General features: G+C 39.8%; 3 protein-coding genes across 10 annotated transcripts in view; 1 reads left to right on the forward strand and 2 right to left on the reverse strand.

The window, feature by feature from the left end:
• Positions 1 to 11,414, reverse strand: part of GPBP1L1 (GC-rich promoter binding protein 1 like 1) — a 68,031-nt gene extending 56,617 nt beyond the window's left edge. The window contains exon 1 of one of the 3 annotated variants that reach the window (XM_086716828.1): positions 11,292 to 11,414. The gene's annotated coding sequence lies outside the window, so the exon portion shown is untranslated. Of the gene's footprint in view, positions 1 to 9,818; positions 9,838 to 10,656; positions 10,816 to 11,291 lie in introns of those variants that run through there. The other 2 variants (XM_025935246.2, XM_086716829.1) reach the window with 2 other exon arrangements.
• A 1,141-nt stretch (positions 11,415 to 12,555) lies between these two features.
• TMEM69 (transmembrane protein 69) lies at positions 12,556 to 17,775 on the forward strand. Of its 2 annotated transcripts, none has more exons than XM_025912681.2 (3): positions 12,556 to 12,750; positions 14,473 to 14,609; positions 15,752 to 17,775. In XM_025912681.2, exons 2-3 carry the CDS (start codon positions 14,568 to 14,570, stop codon positions 16,460 to 16,462), a joined length of 753 nt encoding a protein of 250 aa, XP_025768466.1. In that variant the 5' UTR covers positions 12,556 to 12,750; positions 14,473 to 14,567; the 3' UTR covers positions 16,463 to 17,775. The 2 variants fall into 2 exon arrangements, with proteins under 2 accessions (XP_025768466.1, XP_086572957.1); XM_086716831.1 differs by having other exon boundaries at positions 12,559 to 12,750; positions 14,470 to 14,609.
• A 1,418-nt stretch (positions 17,776 to 19,193) lies between these two features.
• IPP (intracisternal A particle-promoted polypeptide) overlaps positions 19,194 to 21,280 on the reverse strand; it is a 42,833-nt gene continuing 40,746 nt past the window's right edge. For all 5 annotated transcript variants that reach the window (XM_086716825.1, XM_025926659.2, XM_086716826.1 and 2 more), the window contains one exon: positions 19,194 to 21,188. In XM_086716825.1, the coding sequence (XP_086572951.1) occupies positions 20,964 to 21,188 (225 nt within the window). In that variant the 3' untranslated portion in view covers positions 19,194 to 20,963. The remainder of the gene's footprint in view (positions 21,189 to 21,280) is intronic.

The following is a 21,280-nucleotide window of genomic DNA, read 5'->3' on the forward strand; positions in this document are numbered from 1 at the left end:
AAATTAAAACCACGAGATACTATTTCACACCCACTAGAATGGTTGTAATAAAAAAGACAGACATAATAACAAGTGTTGCTGAGGATGTAAAAAACCAAAACCAACAGAAACTGCCAGTGGGAATGTATAATGGTGCAAGCACTGTGGAACACAGCTTCTCAAAAAGTTAAACAGAATTACCATATAACCTAGCAATTACACTCCTAAAAAGATCTAAGAAAGATGTAAACATATGTTCACACAAAAACTTGTACCTCAATGTTCACAGCAGCATTGTTCATAATAAACAGCCACTGAGAGGTGACAATTCAAATGCCCATCAACAGATGACTGAATAAACAAAATACAGTCTCAACAGAACACAACCATAAAAACAAATTAAACACTGATACACAGTACAACATGGATGAACCTTAAAAACATTATGCTAAATGAGGAAAGTCATACATAAAAGACCATATACTGTATAATTCTATTTATATGAAAACTCCAGAATAGCCAAATCCATAGAGAGAGGGGTTAGTGATTAGTGGTTGTCAGTTGATTAGTGGTTGCCTTAGGGCAAGGTGATTGCTGACAGTTATGAGGTTTCTTTTTGGGGTGATGAAAATGTTCTAAAATTAGACAGTGGCAGTGGTTATACAATTCTATGAACATACTAAAAAAAATCATTGAATTGTACATTTAAAATGTGTGAATTTTAGGGACACCTGGGTGGCTCAAGTCAGTTGAATGTCCAACTGTGGCTCAGGTAGTGGTCTCGTGGTTTGTGAGTCTGAGCCCCTGATCAGTCTCGTTGCTGTTGGCATGGAGACCTGCTTTGGATCCTCTGTCACCGTCTCTCTGCCCCTCCCCAATGCATATGCACTCTATTTCTCTCTCTCAAAAATAAACATTTAAAAATAAATAAAATGTAAAAATAAAATGTGTGAATTTCAGATTATGTAAATTAGTATCTCAATAAAGTAGCCTTAAAAAAAAATTAGGACAACAATGGGGTTAAGTATCCGACTCTTGGTTTTGGCTCAGGTCAAGCAAGAACTTGTGGTTTTTGAGTTCAAGCCCCACATCAGGCTCTCTGCTGACAGTGCGCAGCCTGCTTGAAATTCTCTCTCTCCCTCTCTGTCTGCCCCTCCCCTGCTCACTCTGTCTCTCAAAATAAATAAATAAACTTAAAAAAAATTAGGGTGACTGATGAGGGACTGGGAACTTTTAGTGCACTATGCAAAGTATTTTCTCATTGCAAGAAAAGAAGACTCATCATTAATATATGGATCAGACAACTATCACCTTAATCCAAAAATCAACCTTAGCATTATAAGTCAATGAGGTATTATGTATTTTATAATATGTATTTTTCTATTAAAAATTTTTTTATTTACTTTGAGAGAGTGCACAAGTACAGTAGGGGCAGAGAGGGGGGAGAGAGAATCCCAAGCAGGCTCTGCACTGTTAGCACAGAGCACAATGTAGGGCTCAAACTCATGAACCGTGAGATCATGACCTGAGCCAAAACCAAGAGTTGGACACTTAACCAACTGAGCCACTCATGTTTTATAATACTGTGCAGAACGAGATATAGCTATGATGTATTGTAGCCAAAAATATTTTGATGTTAATCTGTCAAGTTTCTACATGTACACTTTAGAGAAAAATACAGGAATTAAAGGAACAAATTAAATGACAACACAGAATGCAACTGTATAAAACCATTCTCAGGATAGTCTCAAACTCAAGTGTCACTGAAAAATAAGGTATGCTAGATTAAAGAGACATAAAGAAATTAAAGTGTTACATGCAGGGGCACCTGAGTGGCTCAGGTGATTTAGCGTTTGACTTTGACTTAGGTCATGATCTCACGGTTGATTTATGAGTTTGAGCTATCACTTGGAGCCCACTTCAGATCCTGTCTCCTCCCTCTCTCTTCCCCTCCTCCACACACATGCGCTCTCTCAAAAATAAACATTAAAAATAAAATAAATAAAAACATTATAAAGTATTACATGCAACAAGGTCTTGGATCAGATACTAGTACTGAATAAGCTAGCTATATGATTATACTTTAGATCAACTGGGGGAATCTAAATAGCACCTGGATATGAGAGGAAAAGAACATTTATTCACACGAAGAGTGGGTATTACCAACTAAAAAAGCAAGGTGTAAGTTAGTCTCAATTTCGTAAAATAAAAATAAAAACCTACATATATGTGCTTAGAGAAAGATCTGGAAAAAGCGTACCAAAAGTCACATTAGTGATTTCTAGATGATGAGAACGCTTTTATTTTTGCATATGTTTATTTCTTAATATTCTATCCAGCATATGTACTGCTTTTATAATAATAAAAGAATCTTTAAAAGAAAAATTATATGGGGGAGCTTTAATAAACTCACAGTGCACAAGCCTTACTCCAGCTAAATTTTAAAAAGATTGAGAACTACTGCTTTTAAAAACTGGGAGTGAATATGGGGTGCCTGGGTGGCTCAGTTGGTTAAGTGTTGTTGGACTTCAGCTCAGGTCAAGATTTTGCAGTGAGTTCGAGCTCCATGTCTGGCTCTGTGCTGACAGCTCAGAGCCTGAAGCCTACTTCAGATTCTGTGTCTCCTTCTCTCTCTCTCTGCCCTTCCCCAGCTCATACTCTGTCTCTCTCTCTCTCCAAAAAAAAAAAAAAAAAAAAAAAAAAAAAAAAAAAAAAGTTAAAAATAAAAAAAACAAACAAACCTGGAAGTGGATAAAAGGGAAAATTCTTGTCTAAGATTGTCTTTAACAAAGACATTCATGTAAGTTTTTCACTCAGGAGTTAGGAGACTACCCTAAATAAAGGCAGTCACAAACAAAATCTACAAGGAGCAAATTTTATTAGCCAATTTTATAAATCAGCGTCTTTGGTTGAAAAAAAGAAACTATATTTAGGTAGATTAAATAGAAAAGAAGTTTATCAGAAATATATTGGGAGTTCAGAGAATGAATGAGGGCCTCCTTGACTTTGCAAACATGCAGAAACCAAGGTAAAACTAAGCAGTCAAAACTACCAACCAAGGTCACACCACAGAAGAGTCCCAGGAAACCCCCCCCACTGGCACTGCCACAGCTACTGCCACCAGCCAATGGAATGGATTCTAAACTGTCCTTGCTTCTCTGCATCTCTCACACCAGATGCAAGTCCTCAGTCAAGTGTATGTGACTGGCACAACTTGGGTGACAACTGCCAGGTGTTCAGGACAGAAAGTGTATGTGTAGGTATGTATATGCGTGTATGCATCAAGTTATATACACACAGCCTTTCCAGCTTCCTCTCCCACTAAGATTCACAAAAAGGCTATATACAAAGGGGGTTAAAACGGTAAACAGTCAAAAGAAAACAACAAAGGATCACTTTAAATCCCAATTAGAATGTCTAACACAGGAATCTTGCCAGTTTTCCCATCAGTAATAAACTTTAATCACTGTGCCACCTTCCGCTTCACTGTTCCCAAAAACATTTCCTGAAAGTAATTTCACAAAATATAAATTTTTTGAAGAGTAAAATTTATTAACTTTTTTCAAGTAATCTCCTTTCCAATACTGCATCATTCAATGGTCACCAACACTTGCTGCAACCATAACTAAACACTCTTAACTCACAAAAGTTCCAAATAATAGTATATTATAGAAATATATTTATTACCTAATGTAATCCAGACACATTAAAATTTGCCAGCTATGAGATTCAGATAATTAAGAGCATTAGATTTATGCAAGTACCTGAAACCATAAGGTTTTATAAACAGCAAAAATGTTTTCATAGCATTTGCTTCAGAAGTCACTGTATCAACTACGCTACAAACAAGCCATTCAACAGTGATAAACTTTTATCAAATTCTTGCAGCTACACTGACCCTGAAAGGCTCCAATTCCCTAATAGGGAAAAGACTACTTGTCGCATCTAAAAAATGATGTATAGGGGCGCCTGGGTAGCTCAGTCGGTTGAGCGTCCAATTTCGGCTCAGGTCACGATCTCGCTGTCCGTGAGTTCGAGCCCCGCGTCGGGCTCTGTGCTGACAGCTCAGAGCCTGGAGCCTGTTTCAGATTCTGTGTCTCCCTCTCTCTCTGACCCTCCCCCGTTCACGCTCTGTCTCTGTCTCAAAAATAAATAAACGTCAATAAATAAATAAATAAATAAATAAATAAATAAAACGATGTATAATTTTTATAACTGATGGGTGTAAGTAACAGTAGTGCATAACTATCACAAGACACACATTTTTACTTCAAGTTCATCTTACCTATAACCATTTCTTTTTTTGAGAGAGAGAGAGAAATGGGGGCAGAGAAGATAAGAGAGAATCCCAAGCAGGCTTCGCGCTGCCACCACAGAACCCAACATGGGGTCCGAACACACGAACTGTGAATCATGATCTGAGCCAAAATCAAGAGCTGAATGCTTAACAAACTGAGCCACCCAGGCACCCCAACTTATAAGCATTTCTAAAATCTCTTCTGAAGAATGAACTTGGCTTCCGATCCAAACATTACTTTTAAGGTAGAAGAGCAGACTGTATCTAGCCGGTTCTGCCACGTACTTAGCTGGGTAACTTTGGGCAAGTCACTTCATCTCATTTTGCTTCAAATCTTTATCTGTAATTTGGAGACTGTTGGAACGTTGAAAGATTAAATGGTGAATACAGGTAGTGTTAAGAATATGCCTGGGGGCACCTGGGTGGCTCAGTCAGTTTAGCATCCCCTTTGGCATCTGACTTCAGCTGAGGTCCTGATCTCAGGAGTTTGAGCCCCACATCAGGTTTTGAGCTAGCAGCTTGGAGCCTGATTCGGATTCTGTCTCCTCCCCCCTTCCTCCCCTGCTCACACACTTTCTCTCTTTCAAAGATAAATAAACATTTTAAAAAATTAAAAAAAAAAAAAAAAAAAAAAAAAAAAAGAATATGCCTGATGTTTTCCCTAGGGGTGTGGGGAAAGAAGTGCCTGGCCTATAGTGAGCATTCAATAGGTGCTAACAATAAAATGCTTAAGGGGGTTGGGAGTGGGGCATAAGCAAGAGGAGAAAAATTTTCAAACCAAATACACTGAGAAAACTACTCACTAGTAACCAAAACTAGAAAACAAAACCACTGCAAACCCAGTACACTCAGCTCAATTTTACAACACCATAAATACATACTATGAAGAAAAAAAGGACAGGAAAAAAAAACTGCTTGGAAAATTAGTATTAAGTTGGCAAATGAAACACTCCATTTTATATGCATATCAAAGGAGGACAAATAACTCATTTAATTACTCTATGCTGCTCAATAGACAAATTTTAAGAAAATGATATGAGAACCACTGAACAAACCAGAAAAAAATAATCCCCAAATGCACAGAATCACCTATGAAGTTAGTCTTCTCTTTATTCCCAATGCATCAAAACTCAATCTAAGCTTCAATACCCAACTACCAATTCATAAGAAATTAGAAAAATCTCAAATGTGGCAAACTGTGCCAAATAATCTGACTTCAACAAAGTGCAAGGGGGGGGGGGACACAGAAGAAACATAAAAATTAAGAAGCTTGAAAGAATGTCAATTATAGTATGTGGGAACTAGATTTGATTCAGATAAACTAGAAAAGTTAACAGAAAAATAATACCTAATAAAGAAAAAAAGAAGAACCTCCGCATGCAACATTCTGTTCAGATTTCACTAAATTTCATTTGATTGGTAAAAGGACATTCATTAAAGACAATTTCGGGGCGCCTGGGTGGCGCAGTCGGTTAAGCGTCCGGCTTCAGCCAGGTCACGATCTCGCGGTCCGTGAGTTCGAGCCCCGCGTCAGGCTCTGGGCTGATGGCTCGGAGCCTGGAGCCTGTTTCCGATTCTGTGTCTCCCTCTCTCTCTGTCCCTCCCCCGTTCATGCTCTGTCTCTCTCTGTCCCAAAAATAAATAAAAACGTTGAAAAAAAAAATTAAAAAAAAAAAGACAATTTCATACAGTTTATATAACAATTATGAAATATTGTTATATATATACATATATAAATACATACATATATATTTTTTTGTTTTTTAACATTTATTTATTCTGAAAGAGAGAGAGACAGAACGCTCAATCGCAAGTGGGGTAGGGGCAGAGAAAGAGGAGAAAGAATCCCAAACAGGCCCCACACTATCAGCGCAGAGCCCGGTGTGGAGTGTGAACTCACAAACTGAGATCCTGACCTGAGTCGAAGTCAGATTCTTAACTGACTGAGCCACCCAAGCGCCCCATGAAGTGCACTGTTTTTAAGAACTCTACAAATATTATTTACCACAATAATTCTACGAGAAATTACTATTATCCCCATTTAACAGAGGAAGGAAAAGGCACAGAAGAAATTTCACTTTAAACTCTCCAAGGTCACAAAGCTGTAAGTGGCAATGCTGAGATTCAAACCTGGCTGTATAACTGGTGCCCTTAATTACCACACCATGTCATCTTTGCATCAGATGTGGTGGAAACTGAGCTTCAGAATCAGAGAAAGGCGCCTGAATCCAGATCTCTCATTATGTTATGTAAATTATGTAATTTCTTGGACCCTCTGTACACTCACTTGTAGAAGGGATAAGATTATCTATTTATTAAAAAGTATTTTGAGGAATTATATACATTGGGTTATATACTAGACTCTATTATAACCCATAGCTTATGAAGCCCAAAATAAACTACCCTTCCCACCATATCTCGTAAGACTAATTAAAAAGTAGAGCTAATAATTCATAAACACATAGCAGGAACACTGGAATACCTCTACCTTTTAATTAGCCAGAGCCCTCAAAACAACTTTTCAACATACTTCAAAGATAGCAATCATTCAGAAAAGAATTTTTTATATAACAAAATTTAAACTTACAATCAGCAGAAATAAGAGTTTGAAATCTAAAGTATAGCCAAACTTAAATGAATTTGATTTTTCTGAAAACAAAATGTATTCTGCACAAATAGACCTAATGCTCAGAAAAGTGTACCAAAACTTTGTTCATGCTGGTGATTCTAGCCTGACATCTGGTTAACATAAGGCAAAGCAGTTTTATCATAGAAAAGGAAGGTAAACATAGTAAGTATGTTAAAAGTCCACTCCTTTAAGAAAGACAGCTTTCTATGTTGTTATCCTATGAACATTTTCCACTTATGTGTTAAACTACTAAGTTCTTTGGTGGCAAGACATTTTACGGTCATTTAGGAATTTCTAAACACCTTAGAACACCCAAACTGGCACCACAGTATAGCCTCTATCATTTCTTGAAATGAAAAAAAAAAAAAAATAATAATAATAAAGGCTGATTGTTTGCTTTAGTAAAGGAAAATAACTATTTGATTCCTTTAAATACTTGCCCGGGATATTTGCAATCATCTATAAAAATTCAAGTCACATAACATTAGCAATATTTTACCTTCTTAGTTAAAATTACCTGTGGACAAAAGTTCAGCCATTCTTAACTATTTTTTTTATAATTTTTTTTAATGTTTATTTATCTTTGACAGAGAGAGAGAGAGAGAGAGAGAGAGAGACAGAGCATGAGCGGGGGAGGGGCAAAGAGAGAGGGAGACACAGAATCTGAAGCAGGCTCCAGGCTCTGAGCTGTCAGCACAGAGCCTGACACGAGGCTTGAACTCACAGACTGCAAGATCATGACCTGAGCCGAAGTCGGACGCTCAACCGACTGAGCCACCCAGATGCTCCAACTATTTTTTTTTTACTTAACTAGTTTGTTGTAGCCAGTTTTGTTTTGGGCACACTACAATTGGAAATAAAAATCAGAGTCTGATTTAGAAATGACTTGGACAGCTAGATCTCAACACACCAAATATTAAATTCCAGACAACGGCAACTACAGTCACATATGAGGTAACATATTATCTATGCTGTACCTCGATTTTTCAACTACAGTCACATATGAGGTAACATTATCTATGCTGTACCTCGATTTTTCCACCCATCTATTTGGGAAACCATAAATAACCCACTACAAAATTTACCTTTTCCATGAAGTTTTTTTTTAGTTGAGATCCTTTAAAATTTTTGTGCCTGTCAACTTTCTAATAGTCTCATTTTCACCAGTAAAGACAGCATTCATAATGGTGAAGCACAATGACTTAGAAACAGATTGCCTAGTTATCACTGTTACTAAGTACATACAATTTAACCATAAAACAAAGATATGCAATCTGCTAAAGTATGATTCAGAATTGTGTACTGTATCTATAACAGAATTTAAAAATGAATTATAAGCAGGGGGCGCCTGGGTGGCTCAGTTGGTTGAGGGTCCGACTCTTGATTTCACCTCAGATTATGATCTCCCAGTTAGTGGGATCAGCAGAGTCTGGCTCTGCAATGGCAGCTGGGAGCCTGGTTGGGATTCTCTCTCTCCTCTCTTTCTGCCCCTCCTCCAGCAAGTGCATGCTCTCTTTCTCAAAAAAAAAAAAATAAATAAAATAAAAATTAAACATTTTAAAAATAAGTAGATAGGAATTATAAGCAGAAATGTGTCCCAGATTTCTTATCATTCCAAACTTATTAAAATGATTGCATGTGCCCCCCTCAGCCAAGCTTTTAAACAGCCACTGATGAGAAAACCCGTGGATTCCATTTATTAAAAATAAAAAGGCTTCGGGGAACCTGGGTGCCTCCGTCAGTTAAACGCTGACTTCAGCTCACAGTTCGTGAGTTCAAGCCCCACGTTGGGCTCTGTGCTGACAGCTCAGAGCCTGGAGCCTGCTTCGGATTCCGTGTCTCCCTCTCTCTGCTCCTTCCCCACTCGTGCTGTCTCGGTCTCTCAAAAATATATAAACATTAAAAAATAAAAAGGCTTCCTAACATCCCCCCTTATTTCAAGATCTCTGATAAGATACTATATACAGAATCAATTGAAAGAATATTTATATCAACATATACAAACCATTTTGAGCATCTAAGTTTATGGGTTCAGTAGGCAAATGGCCAAACACAAAGCAGTTGACTTGTAATTTCTATAGAGCACTGCAAATGTTTTTCTTGTAAAATCACCAAAATAATTTAAAAACAAAAAAAGATCCTAGGAGCACTGACAAAACACATTCTTTTGTGTTAAAAGAATGCAGTATGTTAAATTGAAACTGACTCCTTAAGGAAGATGACAGCTTATTTTATTGTTAATTCCCAAGTTCTCATTCACGATTAGCATTTTTATTATTTTATCTTTTAAGCAAATTGCAACCTGAAACTCAAGCACCTTCCCAAACACTGAAGTTATCTGTTTTTGATTTCCAGTCTATGCCTTTTTGTTTTCAGTTAAACTGGATCTGATGGCTTAAAAAGGGGGGGGGGGGAGAGGGGCAAACAAAAAGGCAGCCTTTTGTTTGAAAGGGCACAACAATCAGCCACTCCACATCTAAAGTTCGTTTTCACTGGTTGTCTCACAGAGTTGCAATCAAGGTCCCAAACTTAAGAGCACTCTGATTTCCTTTCAAGTATTACACAGAAAAGACCAGAAAACTCCAGTAGTCCGTCAAATTACCAATCTGAGTCTTCTGAAGACTACCAATCACTTTAGTTTTGGACTGGATTTACTCAGGAATGTGTGAGTTCTGTTACTAAAACATGACCCACACCATTAGCTGGGTTTTTTTTCCTGGTAAGCAATAAATATCAAAGTTAAGAATAAGTATTTCAACAAATATGACAAACCAACCTCAGAGCACAAAGTTGGATGATAAAATTACCATCATAGCACAATTTCAAAACTATAAGCAACCACACACACACACACACACACCCGCACCCACTCTTACGTAAACTTTTGGAGTAAGCAAACTTCTTTAGCCTCACCTTTCTTTTCACCTAGCAAGGACTCTTCAAGACACCAATTGCAAGAAGACCAAAATATCAAAAGATTCAGCTGCTGCCCTCGTAGAAGAAACAACCAAAAATTAAGACATGGTAATGTATTTAAGTTACTGAAGCTTAGGGCACTTCCCAAGCTACAGCCATTTTAGATTCAGCCTTTCTTTTGAATTGCACGGGGGTGGAGAGAGGTAGATTTAAAACAGTAAAAAAAAAATCCTCGTTAAAACTCTTCAACATCGACCAGCTTTTTTTCGGAGGAGGAGGCGATCCGTAGGTGTTGGATATCGACTTAAATCTAAATCAAAGAAAATACCTCGCTACCACGGAGAACCGAAACGCTGGTGGTTAAAGCTCTTCCTTTCCCCTCAGAGGTCCCACATTTGACTTACATTATTTTTTCCTCCTTAGGTTTTCCTTCACTGGAAAACAAAAGCCCTTGGTTCTAATTTAAGAAGGGGAGAAAAAGAAACCCGTAAACCAAGCCACTCAACCACCAACAAGCCGGAACGCCTGGAGAGGAGCCAGAGAGCCGCAGGTGAGCGTTCCGACCCGAAGACCAAAGTTGAAGTAGAAGCGCTCGGGCAAAGCCGCTGCAACACTCGACTGCAAAGCTCCTCGCGCGGGGGAAGTGCCCCGTCCGAACCACAGGACCGCGGGCCCTTCGGCTCCTCTCCCCCTCCCGGGGCCGACCTATACCAACCACCTGTGAGAGAGCCTCCTTCAACTAGTTTCAACAGCCGGTTGGTCATGCACCGGGCGGAGCCCCGAGCCGGGACGACTCAAGATCCCCTACCGCCCGTTTTCCGGAACCCCTACTCACCCGGCAGTAGCGGGGCTACAGACAGGGAGCATACGCGGCGTCTGAGGTCGCGTCCCCAGCTTCCTGATCCCGCAAAGGTGGAGAGCCCACAACCATAACAAAGCTCTTCCCAAAATGGCTGCCCGGCCCACACGGCCCAGGAGGGGCAAGAGGGGGAGGAGCGACGGCCAGCCGGGCCCTCCCCCCTCCGACCACGCCTCGCACACGCCCACCCGCTCGCACCTCCCACAGGAGCGCAAGCGCAGGAGCCCTGTTCGGGTGACCCTGCCGGCGCCCCACGCAGCCAACGTTCCGCCGCGTGAACGGCAGTTATTCCGTGCGTGGTCCCCAACCCCCCCTTACGGCCGCTGGAGACAGTGCCCCCACCCGTCTGCCGACTTGAATTCTCTGCCCTTCCTCGCGCCGCTTGAGAGGGAGAGACCAGCCGAGTTTGGTATCCCTCCTCTTATCCCCCGGCCCAACTTCAGGGCCTGGATGCGTGTGAATGAGTGGGTGGGTGTGTATGTGTGTACTGTTTTTCCCCGCCCCTTCGTCCTCCCGTACCCCACTTCTGAGCATGCTCGCGTCCCCAAACTACCCGTACAAGTACTAGCAAACCGGCTTCGTAGGATCCCGTGTTTTCCGACCCTTCCCACCTTCCACTGTTTCCAGTGCGCGCGTCGTTAAGACTTCAGCCCCCAGCGGGCCACACCGCCCGGCTCTTGAGGCCTGCGCGGCTGGTCCCGACGCGCTATACCCGCTGGGAGTGGTAGTTCCGCCCGATGGCTGGCGTCACGGCCTTGGCCCAGCGCAGGGCGTATTTCTGTCCGGAGCCTGCTCCTATGCCTGGGTGGAGAAGTTGTTTCTCCGACCCAAAGCCTCATTGGATATCGCACTACTGGAAGGGGCGGCGCTGCCATGACAGAAGGAAATAAAAGTGAAAGCCTATCGCGATTAGAAGCGGTTATTATTACGAAGAATTCGCAATGGGCCCACCCTGCACAGGACGCTAAACTATATGGTGGCCAGCAGCCGGGAAGCTAGATTACCTAGAGTCCTGAGGCATTGGAGGAAGCGGCCAGCGTGGGCCCTTTCAGCTCTATTGTTTTCAGATGAACGCTCAAATTGCTCGGCGCTGTCTCCTTTGATAGACTGAAATGGAGGCCCAGTCTCCTTTGATAGACTGAAATGGAGGCCCAGAGAAGACACGAGACTGTCCAAGGTCACAGAGCTGATAAATAAAAATTAAAACAGAGGGTGACAAAGAATGATCTAACTTTTCAGATCAACCCAAACCAATGCTCTTATCACCATACCTTTCAGGGAAGCAAAAGTCCTGCCCCTTGTACTCTTTTTTAAAATAATTTTTAAAAATCTTTATTATTATTGAGAGACACACAGAGTGTGAGCAGGGGAGGGGCAGAGAGAAAGGGAGACAGAATCCGAAGCAAGTTCCAGGCTCCAAGCAAGCTGTCAGCACAGAGCCCGACGTGGGGCTCAAACTCACAAACCGGGAGATGTGACCTGAGCCGAAATCCCACACTTAACCAACTGAGCCACCCAGGCGCCCCCATACTCTTTATTTCTTAATACGTTTCCAGGTCCAAGCAACGAGAATGGAAGTAAAAACAGTTTCGTTTTTCTTAGTAGTTCAGGACCCTAATACATTGTAAGATGTGGCCCATCGATCCTAGAAACCCTGTTATGAGTTCCAGGGATGGCAAACAATTTGGCCAAGTCACACGACCTAGACTCCAAATCTCTCCTACCACTATCACTTGTCATTGTTTCAGTAGTTACACTCTACCTTCCCGAACTCGGAGGGGCAGATTCTGCTGGCTGGGAAACCTAAAAGAAAGACCATTCAGGCATCCTACAGACTTCAAAAGCCGGCTTCCAGAGTTAAGATTTAAAATAGTAACCCAAGATGGAAAGCCTGGCATGGGAACCAGTTCAGCGCTGGTCAAGTTCCCACCCGGACTGTTCCCCAACCCGCCCCTTCTCAGGAAGTGGGGAGGGACTGTTACCACCCACGTGCCGGAAGTTGCCTTTTCCTGAATACCTGGCTATTCTGGCGGCTCAGCTTTATTTACATCTCTGATTCCAAGGTGGCAAGTAAGTAGCAGGGCGGCTGCCACAGGGTGCAGATTGGGAATGGGGTCACCAAGGGTTGAGAGTAAATCAAAGCCGCGAGCACTGTGGGGCAGTTTCCCGAGGATTCTTTCGTCCAGACACTTCTCTCAAATGTTCACTCTGAGGCTTTGCAGTCTGCAAGTCTTCCCTCTGGGGCAGTGGAAATACCGTCCGTTTTCACCTAAATTGAGCGGATTAACCCTTGGTTCTTTGCCCTTCATTTCCTCACCAGTTGCCGTCCCCGGGGTTTAGGCCATCACTCTTTCCCTTTAACAACCAAGAGTTGGAAATCACATGGTCATAGTGCATAGGGAGTCCCGAAAGTGAAAAGAGCATTGAGATTTTAAGTGGGGGTGGTCCGGAAAGCTCTTAACGCAGGTGATTTTGAGCAACAGTGAGTGTGGGCCCCGCAGATATATGTGTTTGAAGTCAGGAGTGGGTGTAAGTGCCATCTAAGATCTATTCGTAGGACCGGGATAACCTACTTCCCTCCGTCTTTATGTTATAGAATGAAAACATTGACTGGTATGTATACAGGATTTTTCTACCCAGCCTTAAGAGCTGTAACCTAGAAATTAGTTCATTAAAATGTTTACTTAGGTAGCACATGTGGTTTTTGGATCTTTTAGATACCCATTCTCCTGATTAAGAGTGAAACTCATGTAAGACAGATCTAGATTTATCCTCTCACTCAACCACTTACTGGCTGCTTATATTAGACAGGGTTTGTAACCATTTCCCCTTGTGTAAGGTGGGAATATAGTTAATACTTTTTGAGTGCTTACTTTGTTAGGGACAGTTCTCAGTTCTTTACACGTATTAATTCTTTTAACTTTCAAAACGACCCTATGTAGTTCTTGTAATTATTTCAAAGATGAGTGAACTGCAACATAACAAGGTTAAATAACTTGTTCAAAGTCACATACTTGGTAAGTGGGGGAGCCATGATCCCAGCACAAATTGACTCCAAAATCTTCACTCTAATTTAACAGGCTATATGTGTTCTTTCAGCACTAAGTTGATAACGTTGTTGTATTAAATGAGTTAATGCATATAAAACACATAGTTACAGTGCTTGGTTCACAGCTAAATTGTATTGATTGCTACCATCATTTGGAACTGTAAATGCCTACCCAAAATAGGTAACTAAGGTGAAAAAAGAGAACAGAGAAGCTATAACTTTCCATTTTAATGAGAGAACTGCACTTCAAGGAGACAATTCATGCAAGGTCACAACAGCTGGGGAATTATAGAGGTGTTTGTAAGATACAAATCTTCTGTCGCTGTACATTACTTTTTCAGTTACACCAAACAGCAAAAGCTAGAAGAATGGTTCAGGGGTGCCTAGGTGGCTCAGTTGGTTAAGCATCCAGACTTCAGCTCAGGTCATGATCTCACAGTTCATTAGTTCAAGCCCCGCTGAGAGTGTAGAGCCTGCTTTGGATCCTCTGTCTCCCCCTCTCTCTGCCCCCACCTCACTTGCCCACTCGCATGTGCTCTCTCTTTCAAAAAGAAATAAACGTTAATAAAAATAAAAAATAAAAGAATGGTTCAGAGATGAAAAGGATCTATCTACTTAATGTGTTACTGATTTTTTGAAGACGTTAATGATTGTTTTCAAAGTAAAATTCTTGAGTTACTACTTATAAAAAGATATGTATAAAATGAAGAAAATTAAGTGACATCTTGTTTTGTACACAGCAGCATACTTCTGATTCAGCCCCTCCACTTAGCTGTAAAAATGAATTAATCAGAACTGCCTGGCATCTTCCTGAGCAAGACTTTCAATTGGACCCAGCATGCTTCATTTCATCCAGAAGTTTTCTCAGGCATCTTCAAAGGTTGGTTTATTCGGCAAATTTTGTTGGCACTGTTTCGCTGAGGCAATAGCAGTGAAAAAAAAAAAAAGACAAAAATCTTTATCCTTATATATTTAGGTGATGCGGGAAAAGGTGGGTAAAAAATTATTTCATATATCAAGTGGTAAGTCCTCTGGAAAAATATAAAACAGGGAAGGGGAACAGGGAGTATCAACAATAAACTTAAGATTGTACTTAAAAATAGGTTGGAAGAGAGGGAATAGGCTGTGCAAGCAGCTCAGGGAAGAACATTCCAAACAAAAGGAAGAAAAAACTCCAGGATGGAATCATTCCTAGCATTTTGAGGAGTCACCAAGATTCTTAAATAGCTTTTTTTTCTTTCATTCAATGCTTTTTGAGTCACTGTTCATCTATTAGCTAGTTGAAGTCTGAAATCTGCTCACTAAAGCACAGAATCAGCAGGAAAGGTTTTTATTTTGGCTGTGACCATGAAAGGCACTGGGGAGTTTTTTTGTTTGTTTGAAGACAAAGGAAAAAATATGGTTCTGACTCTCAAGTATATGGAGACAAACACATAATTTACATTCACTGTGAGAATTATGATGGGAGTGTGCAGAAGATACTTACATAGTTATAGGAGCATTAATTCAGACTGGGGAATGCTTCATGCTGAATTTTGAAAGATGGGTTCCCTACAGAGAAAAGTAGGCAGAGACGTGTAGGAAGGAATGGAGCGATGGAAAGTATAGTTTCTGTAAAGCTAAACTGGAAGGTAGATTGCTTTATCAATATAAAATAGCATTCCCACAGTAATTAACACTGCTTCTTTTGCAAGTTATAAATAGAAGAGGCAGTTTAAAATGCCAGATCCTAAAGGTGTACTCTTTACCTGTTTCTCTTTCAGATACTCCTTTCATGGGATAAGGTTAGTGGTAGGAAAAAATACATCACTAGGTTTCTATTCAGTTTCTTTTGCATGTTTTATCACTATTTGCTAGCCTTAGCTAGCATTAACATCACCCTATAGTACAATCTTTTTGTAAGTTTGATGTACTAATAGAAAGGAGATGGTTTGTTTTTATATTGTTTCAGTTTGGGATTAACTAAGAAATTGCTATTATTTTAAAATTTGTTTTTGTCTGCTGGTTCTGTTTTCTCTTTAGATGCTGAAGTACCCTTTCACATTCCGACTAGGAGCCAGCAGAATAGAAACACTTTCTCTCAAGACATGTCTCCAGCAAAACTTTTCCCCTTTGTTGCCAGGGCCTTGGTTTTTCTCATCATTTCCAGTGTATATGAACAAGACACAATACTATCATACTTCCCCATGCAGCTTTAAGAAGCAGCAGAAGCAAGAAGTCCTTCCAACCAAGCCACCAGGCACCATAACTTTCCTGCTTGAAAGCCCAAAGCCACTATTATACATAATTCTGGCAGGAGTAATCCCCTTTGTTGCTCCACCACTGGTCATGGTGATGGCAAAGACTTATATCCCCTTATTAGCTTTTACTCAGATGGCTTATGGAGCCAGTTTCCTATCTTTCTTGGGAGGGATCAAATGGGGTTTTGCTCTGCCAGAAGATAATACAGCCAAACCAGACTTCCTCAGTTTGGCTAGTAGTACGCCTCCTCTTCTGTTTTCATGGTTTGCCTTCCTTATTTCTGAAAGACTCAGTGAAGCTATAGTCACAGTAATAATAGGTTTGGGGATAGCATTACACATTGAACTTTTTCTCTTGCCACATTATCCCAACTGGTTCAAAGTCCTTAAGATAGTAGTCACTTTAGTGGCTTTGCTTTCATTTATAATCACTTTACTAGTTAAAGATATTTATCCAGAGAAAGGACTCAAGAAGCCTGGTCAAGTAGAATAAATATAAAAACTACTTTGTAGATAATGTTAGCATGTTGGCTACAAGCCTCGTAAAGTTGTGTTTTGGCATCACCTTTTTCTTCTTCTCCTGTTTAGCTTTTGTTCCCCATCAGTGGTTATTTATTCACAGATTTTTTTTTTCATTTCTAGAAATCTTTATTTCCTAGGAATTACTTGATAAGAGTTTGAAAATCCCTAACAAGTCATTTTCACTTTAGGTTACATTTTTCAGTGTGTATGAATTATACATAACATTTTAATGTTTTACTTGTTTTGAAAAACGTAAAATGAAAAAATATATATATAAAATGATAAAAATGAAAATCCTTTTTGCTAGAGCCTTATGATCATTGAAAAAAGACACGCATATTCTCCCATAAGAGGAAAACTCTGTATCCATGAGTGTTTGAAAATAATAGGTGGTTCCGTTGTGGGGTTGTCATTGCAATTGGCCCTGAGAATTGCATTTCCAAGCTCATTTTATCTGGTATAATCTAGTTATATGAGCTGAAAGGATCTGTGGCTCTAAAAGTCAGTAGGGAGCAGTATCATAAGGGGAAAGCCATATTCAAAGAAAAGCTGGACACATTTTCCAGTTTGTATCCAATTTTTATAGACACAACCCCATCTTCAAATATCAGCTGGTCAAAAAATTTTTTAAATAAAGTCACAAGTATGTATAAATTAGGAAAAGTAAAGCTGGAGCCATCTTGATGTTCTAACAAGCAGGGTGATCTAGTTTTACACAACTCAGAAGCTTTTTTAAAAACAAGCAACACCGGGGCGCCTGGGTGGCGCAGTCGGTTAAGTGTCCGACTTCAGCCAGGTCACGATCTCGCGGTCCGTGAGTTCGAGCCCCGCATCAGGCTCTGGGCTGATGGCTCGGAGCCTGGAGGCTGTTTCCAATTCTGTGTCTCCCTCTCTCTCTGCCCCTCCCCCGTTCATGCTCTGTCTCTCTCTGTCCCCAAAATAAATAAACGTTGAAAAAAAAAAATTTAAAAAAAAAAAAAAAAACAAGCAACACCTTAGGTTCTAACTTGAAAACAGTCTCTTGAGATTGTCTTCTAAAAAAAGGAAAAACAATTTAATTGGCAGAAGACTATAAATCAGTAGGAGCACATGGGTGACTCTGTTGGTTAGGTGTCTGACTGAATCTCAGCTCAGGTCATGATCTCATGGTTTGTGAGTTTGAGCCCCACATCAGGCTCTGCTGGCAGTGCAGAGCCTGCAAGTGATTCTCCCTCTTTCTCTGCCTCTCCCCTGCTTGCTCACTCTCTCAAAATAAATCAATAAACTTAAAGAATATAAACCTGGTATATGTTATCTTTGGATAATGTATTCAAATATTAGTTAACTTGATTTTCATAAATTGTGTGTTGAAATCCTAGCACCAATATCTCAGAATGTGACCTTATTTGGAGACAGGGTCTTTACAGAGGTAATAAGGCTAAAATGAGGGCATACGAGTATGCTGTAATGTAATATTACCAGCATTCTTTTTTTATTACCAGTATTCTAATAACAAGGGAAAACTTAGAGATAAACATGCATACAGGGAAAATTGCCATGTATACATGAAGGTGGCCATCCACATTCCAAGGATTCCTAGAATACATGCCTTCTTTTCAGCCCTCAGAAGGAACCAACTACCAACAAGTTGATTTTAGACTTCCAGCTTCCAAAACTATGAGACAATAAATTTTATTGTTTAAACTTCTGTGGTACTTTGTTACACCAGCCGTAGCAAACAAATATAATACCACAGAGCTAGACCTTGTTCTGATCAGTGAGAAGCTTACCAATAAAACCACCACACAATCCTTCTTTATTAATGCAGAGAATATGTTACCTACAGTCTGACACTAAAGAAAAGAAACCTTACACTTTAGAAGCTCTTTCTCAGATTCTACTCACAGTGTTTTGGTGAGGAAACTGCTTCTAAATTACATGAGGACTGCACAAATTAAAACTTCTCTGATCTCAAATTCATCATCTTTCAGAATAGGGGCAAGTCACTTAAGCTAGTTGCCCAATTTCAATAAACGAGGCAGGCAAATGCACTTTCCAAGTGAATTACAGTGTATGATTCTTTAAGAACTAGGGGCACCTGGGTGGCTCATCAGTTAAGTGTCAGACTTCAGCTCAGGTCATGATGCACAGTTTATGAGTTCGAGCCCTGCTTTGGATTCTGTGTCTCCCTCTCTCTCTGCCCCTCCCCCACTCGTGCTCTTGAGCTCGCTTGCTCTCAAATATTAAAAAAAATTTTTTTTAACTGATTTTAAAGTACATCCAACTTTACATTGCACAGGACGTCTTGAAGTATATTAGATTGTCAAATATAAAAAAAAATTTTTTTTTAAGTTTATTTATTTTGAGAGAGACAGAGAGAGAGAGCAAGCGGGGTAGGGGCATAGAGAGAAAGAATTCCAAGCAAGCTCTGCACTGTCAGAGCAGAGCCCGATGCAGGGCTTAAATTCATGAACCATGAGATCATGACCTGAGTTGAAGTCGGACACTCAACCAACTGAGCCACCTAGGTGCTCCAAGATTGTCAAATATTTTGAAGGAAGATCACATTAACAGCTGCTCAGAAAACAGATTTAAATGTAAGAACTAAATGTGCAAGTCCCTAAAGGTAAAACAAAACACTAAAAAACTTGGTCAATCCTATTAGTTTGGTGGTGATCCAGGAACACCACTAATAAACTAAGTTATAAGTAATACAAGGAAAGCAAAAATCAACATACTTTATTAGTACATTATTTTTAAAACAGTGTCATTACCCAAAAAATAATAAGCATTTTTACAATTATCTATTTACAGAGATTGTCTGGACCTGTTAAGCCCAAACATGGATTGTCTTGACAGGTTTCTGCCACCACAATACAAAATGCCTCCCTCACAGTGCCATTTTAGTTTGGCACCAGGCAATAATGAGAACTAAATTACAGTAGTATTTTTTAAATCTCTTTTGAACCAGAATGCAGATTTTCTATAACTAGAAATATTAAAGGCACAAAAATTAGAGCTTCAATAATTTACAAATGATCTTGATACTTCATTCCTTGACATTTTATAGATCTCAGCCAAGCATCTATGACACTTCAGACTTTCAGGATACCCCAAAGAAAGGGACACAGAGCTTTGTGTCAGCACTACTTGGGCTTTTCTTAATACATGCACATGGTTAAGTTTTGGAAGAAAGTATCCTTGTGGGCCAATCCAAATATTTTGGATATGAGTGCTGAGTCTTTAATGCTTACCAAAGATTGTGTATCTAAATAAGCTGCTGATCCCTGTTAACAATACCCTGAAGAACTTTAGTAAAGAAAAAGGGAAATCAGGGATATACAAATCAAATCCTGGAATCACTAGGTAAACGTAAATGTATGCAAGACCTTTAATATGTATGGTTCCAAACGACTAGTGGAAATAAATAAAATAATGATCATGTACACAAAGAATGTTCCTCAGAACTGGACAGAAAACATTCTTTAGAATGTTTCTTAGGTGAAAAATGAAAAGTTCTGAGAAGCAGTTTTGGATCAGAGTCCTTTAACTTAACAATGTCTATAAAAGCTTCATAGGTACCTACAATTCCACTTTTTCCAAGCCAGGCAGTAGGCTTTGTACTAAGTTCATACTTAGGCTTGCTCAAGTACAAGTAAGCTTTACCAAGGTTGATGGTGTAATAAAATTCCCTCTTCCCAAAGCCAAACTAAGAACTATTTAGAAAATAGGTGTTAACCTCCCACTAGGCTCTGTTACCCATTATATTATCCAATTGCACTAATGGACTATCACTAAGAACCTCCTAGTAATTCCTCACTTGCATTTTCAGCATTAAGACAAAAAATGTAAGTGAACAAAAGCTTTTTTAACCCTGTGAACAATAGGCAAAAATGTATCAATTTATATAAACATCTATACAGATAGCTAGATATTTCCCACATGTCCCTCCCAGTGTATCTGCTGCTAATAAAAAGTCTGGGGCTATTGAAAACTCCTGGCATCAAATGAAAGTAGGGAGTTGTTTCATTGGCTTTTCTCTGTAGGTTCAACTATGGCCATGGAAAATTGTGCTATAGACTGAATCATGAATGTACAGTCATCTTTAAACTGTCTCACTAAAATTCTTATATCACATAAGGGTCATGTTACAGCTTGGCTTGCCCCGGAGAAACAGCTAAAGGGGCTATTAGCCAAGAAGCTTCTAGCAAATCATTTTTACAATTAGGACTCTTCCCTTAGGGGAAAATTCTAGAGCAAAAACAGCATTGCTATTGGTAACCTTAACAAATTTGTGTGAGTTCTTTATTAATTTAGGATATGTTCCATATCTCCTATCACTCAAATTCTTAGAAAAATCATTCTTTAGTCATCTAACCTATCAAATACATGGAAAACTCAACAGAATCAGAGGGTCCTATCACCAAATACATATGTGATTTGCAAACATTTTATTTTCAAAATGTTTCTTGTGCTCCCTTATGCTTTATATTTCATAGTACAGCAACACCACCTTCACAACGACTGGTGATCATGTTACCAATTTCTGTCCATGTATCTGAATGAGGGTTATAAACTTCAACAGAGTCCAAGGTACCTGGGGCCAAGAAATCATGGCTGGAAGATCGACCTCCAGAAACATACAGAAGCCCATTAACTGCCACAACACACATGCCTGCTCTAGGCACTTTCATCGAAGCAACTTCAACCCACTTTTCCTGGTTAAGAGGAAATAAAAAAAGAGCAGAAATCATAAAATGGTAACAGAGAAAACTGTTGAGAAATCAGATACTCTAGTTCTTTTTACATG

The sequence above is a fragment of the Puma concolor genome, chromosome C1 (assembly GCF_028749965.1).
Source record: "Puma concolor isolate L17-30 chromosome C1, mPumCon1.1.hap2, whole genome shotgun sequence".
Taxonomy (NCBI): Eukaryota; Metazoa; Chordata; class Mammalia; order Carnivora; family Felidae; genus Puma; species Puma concolor.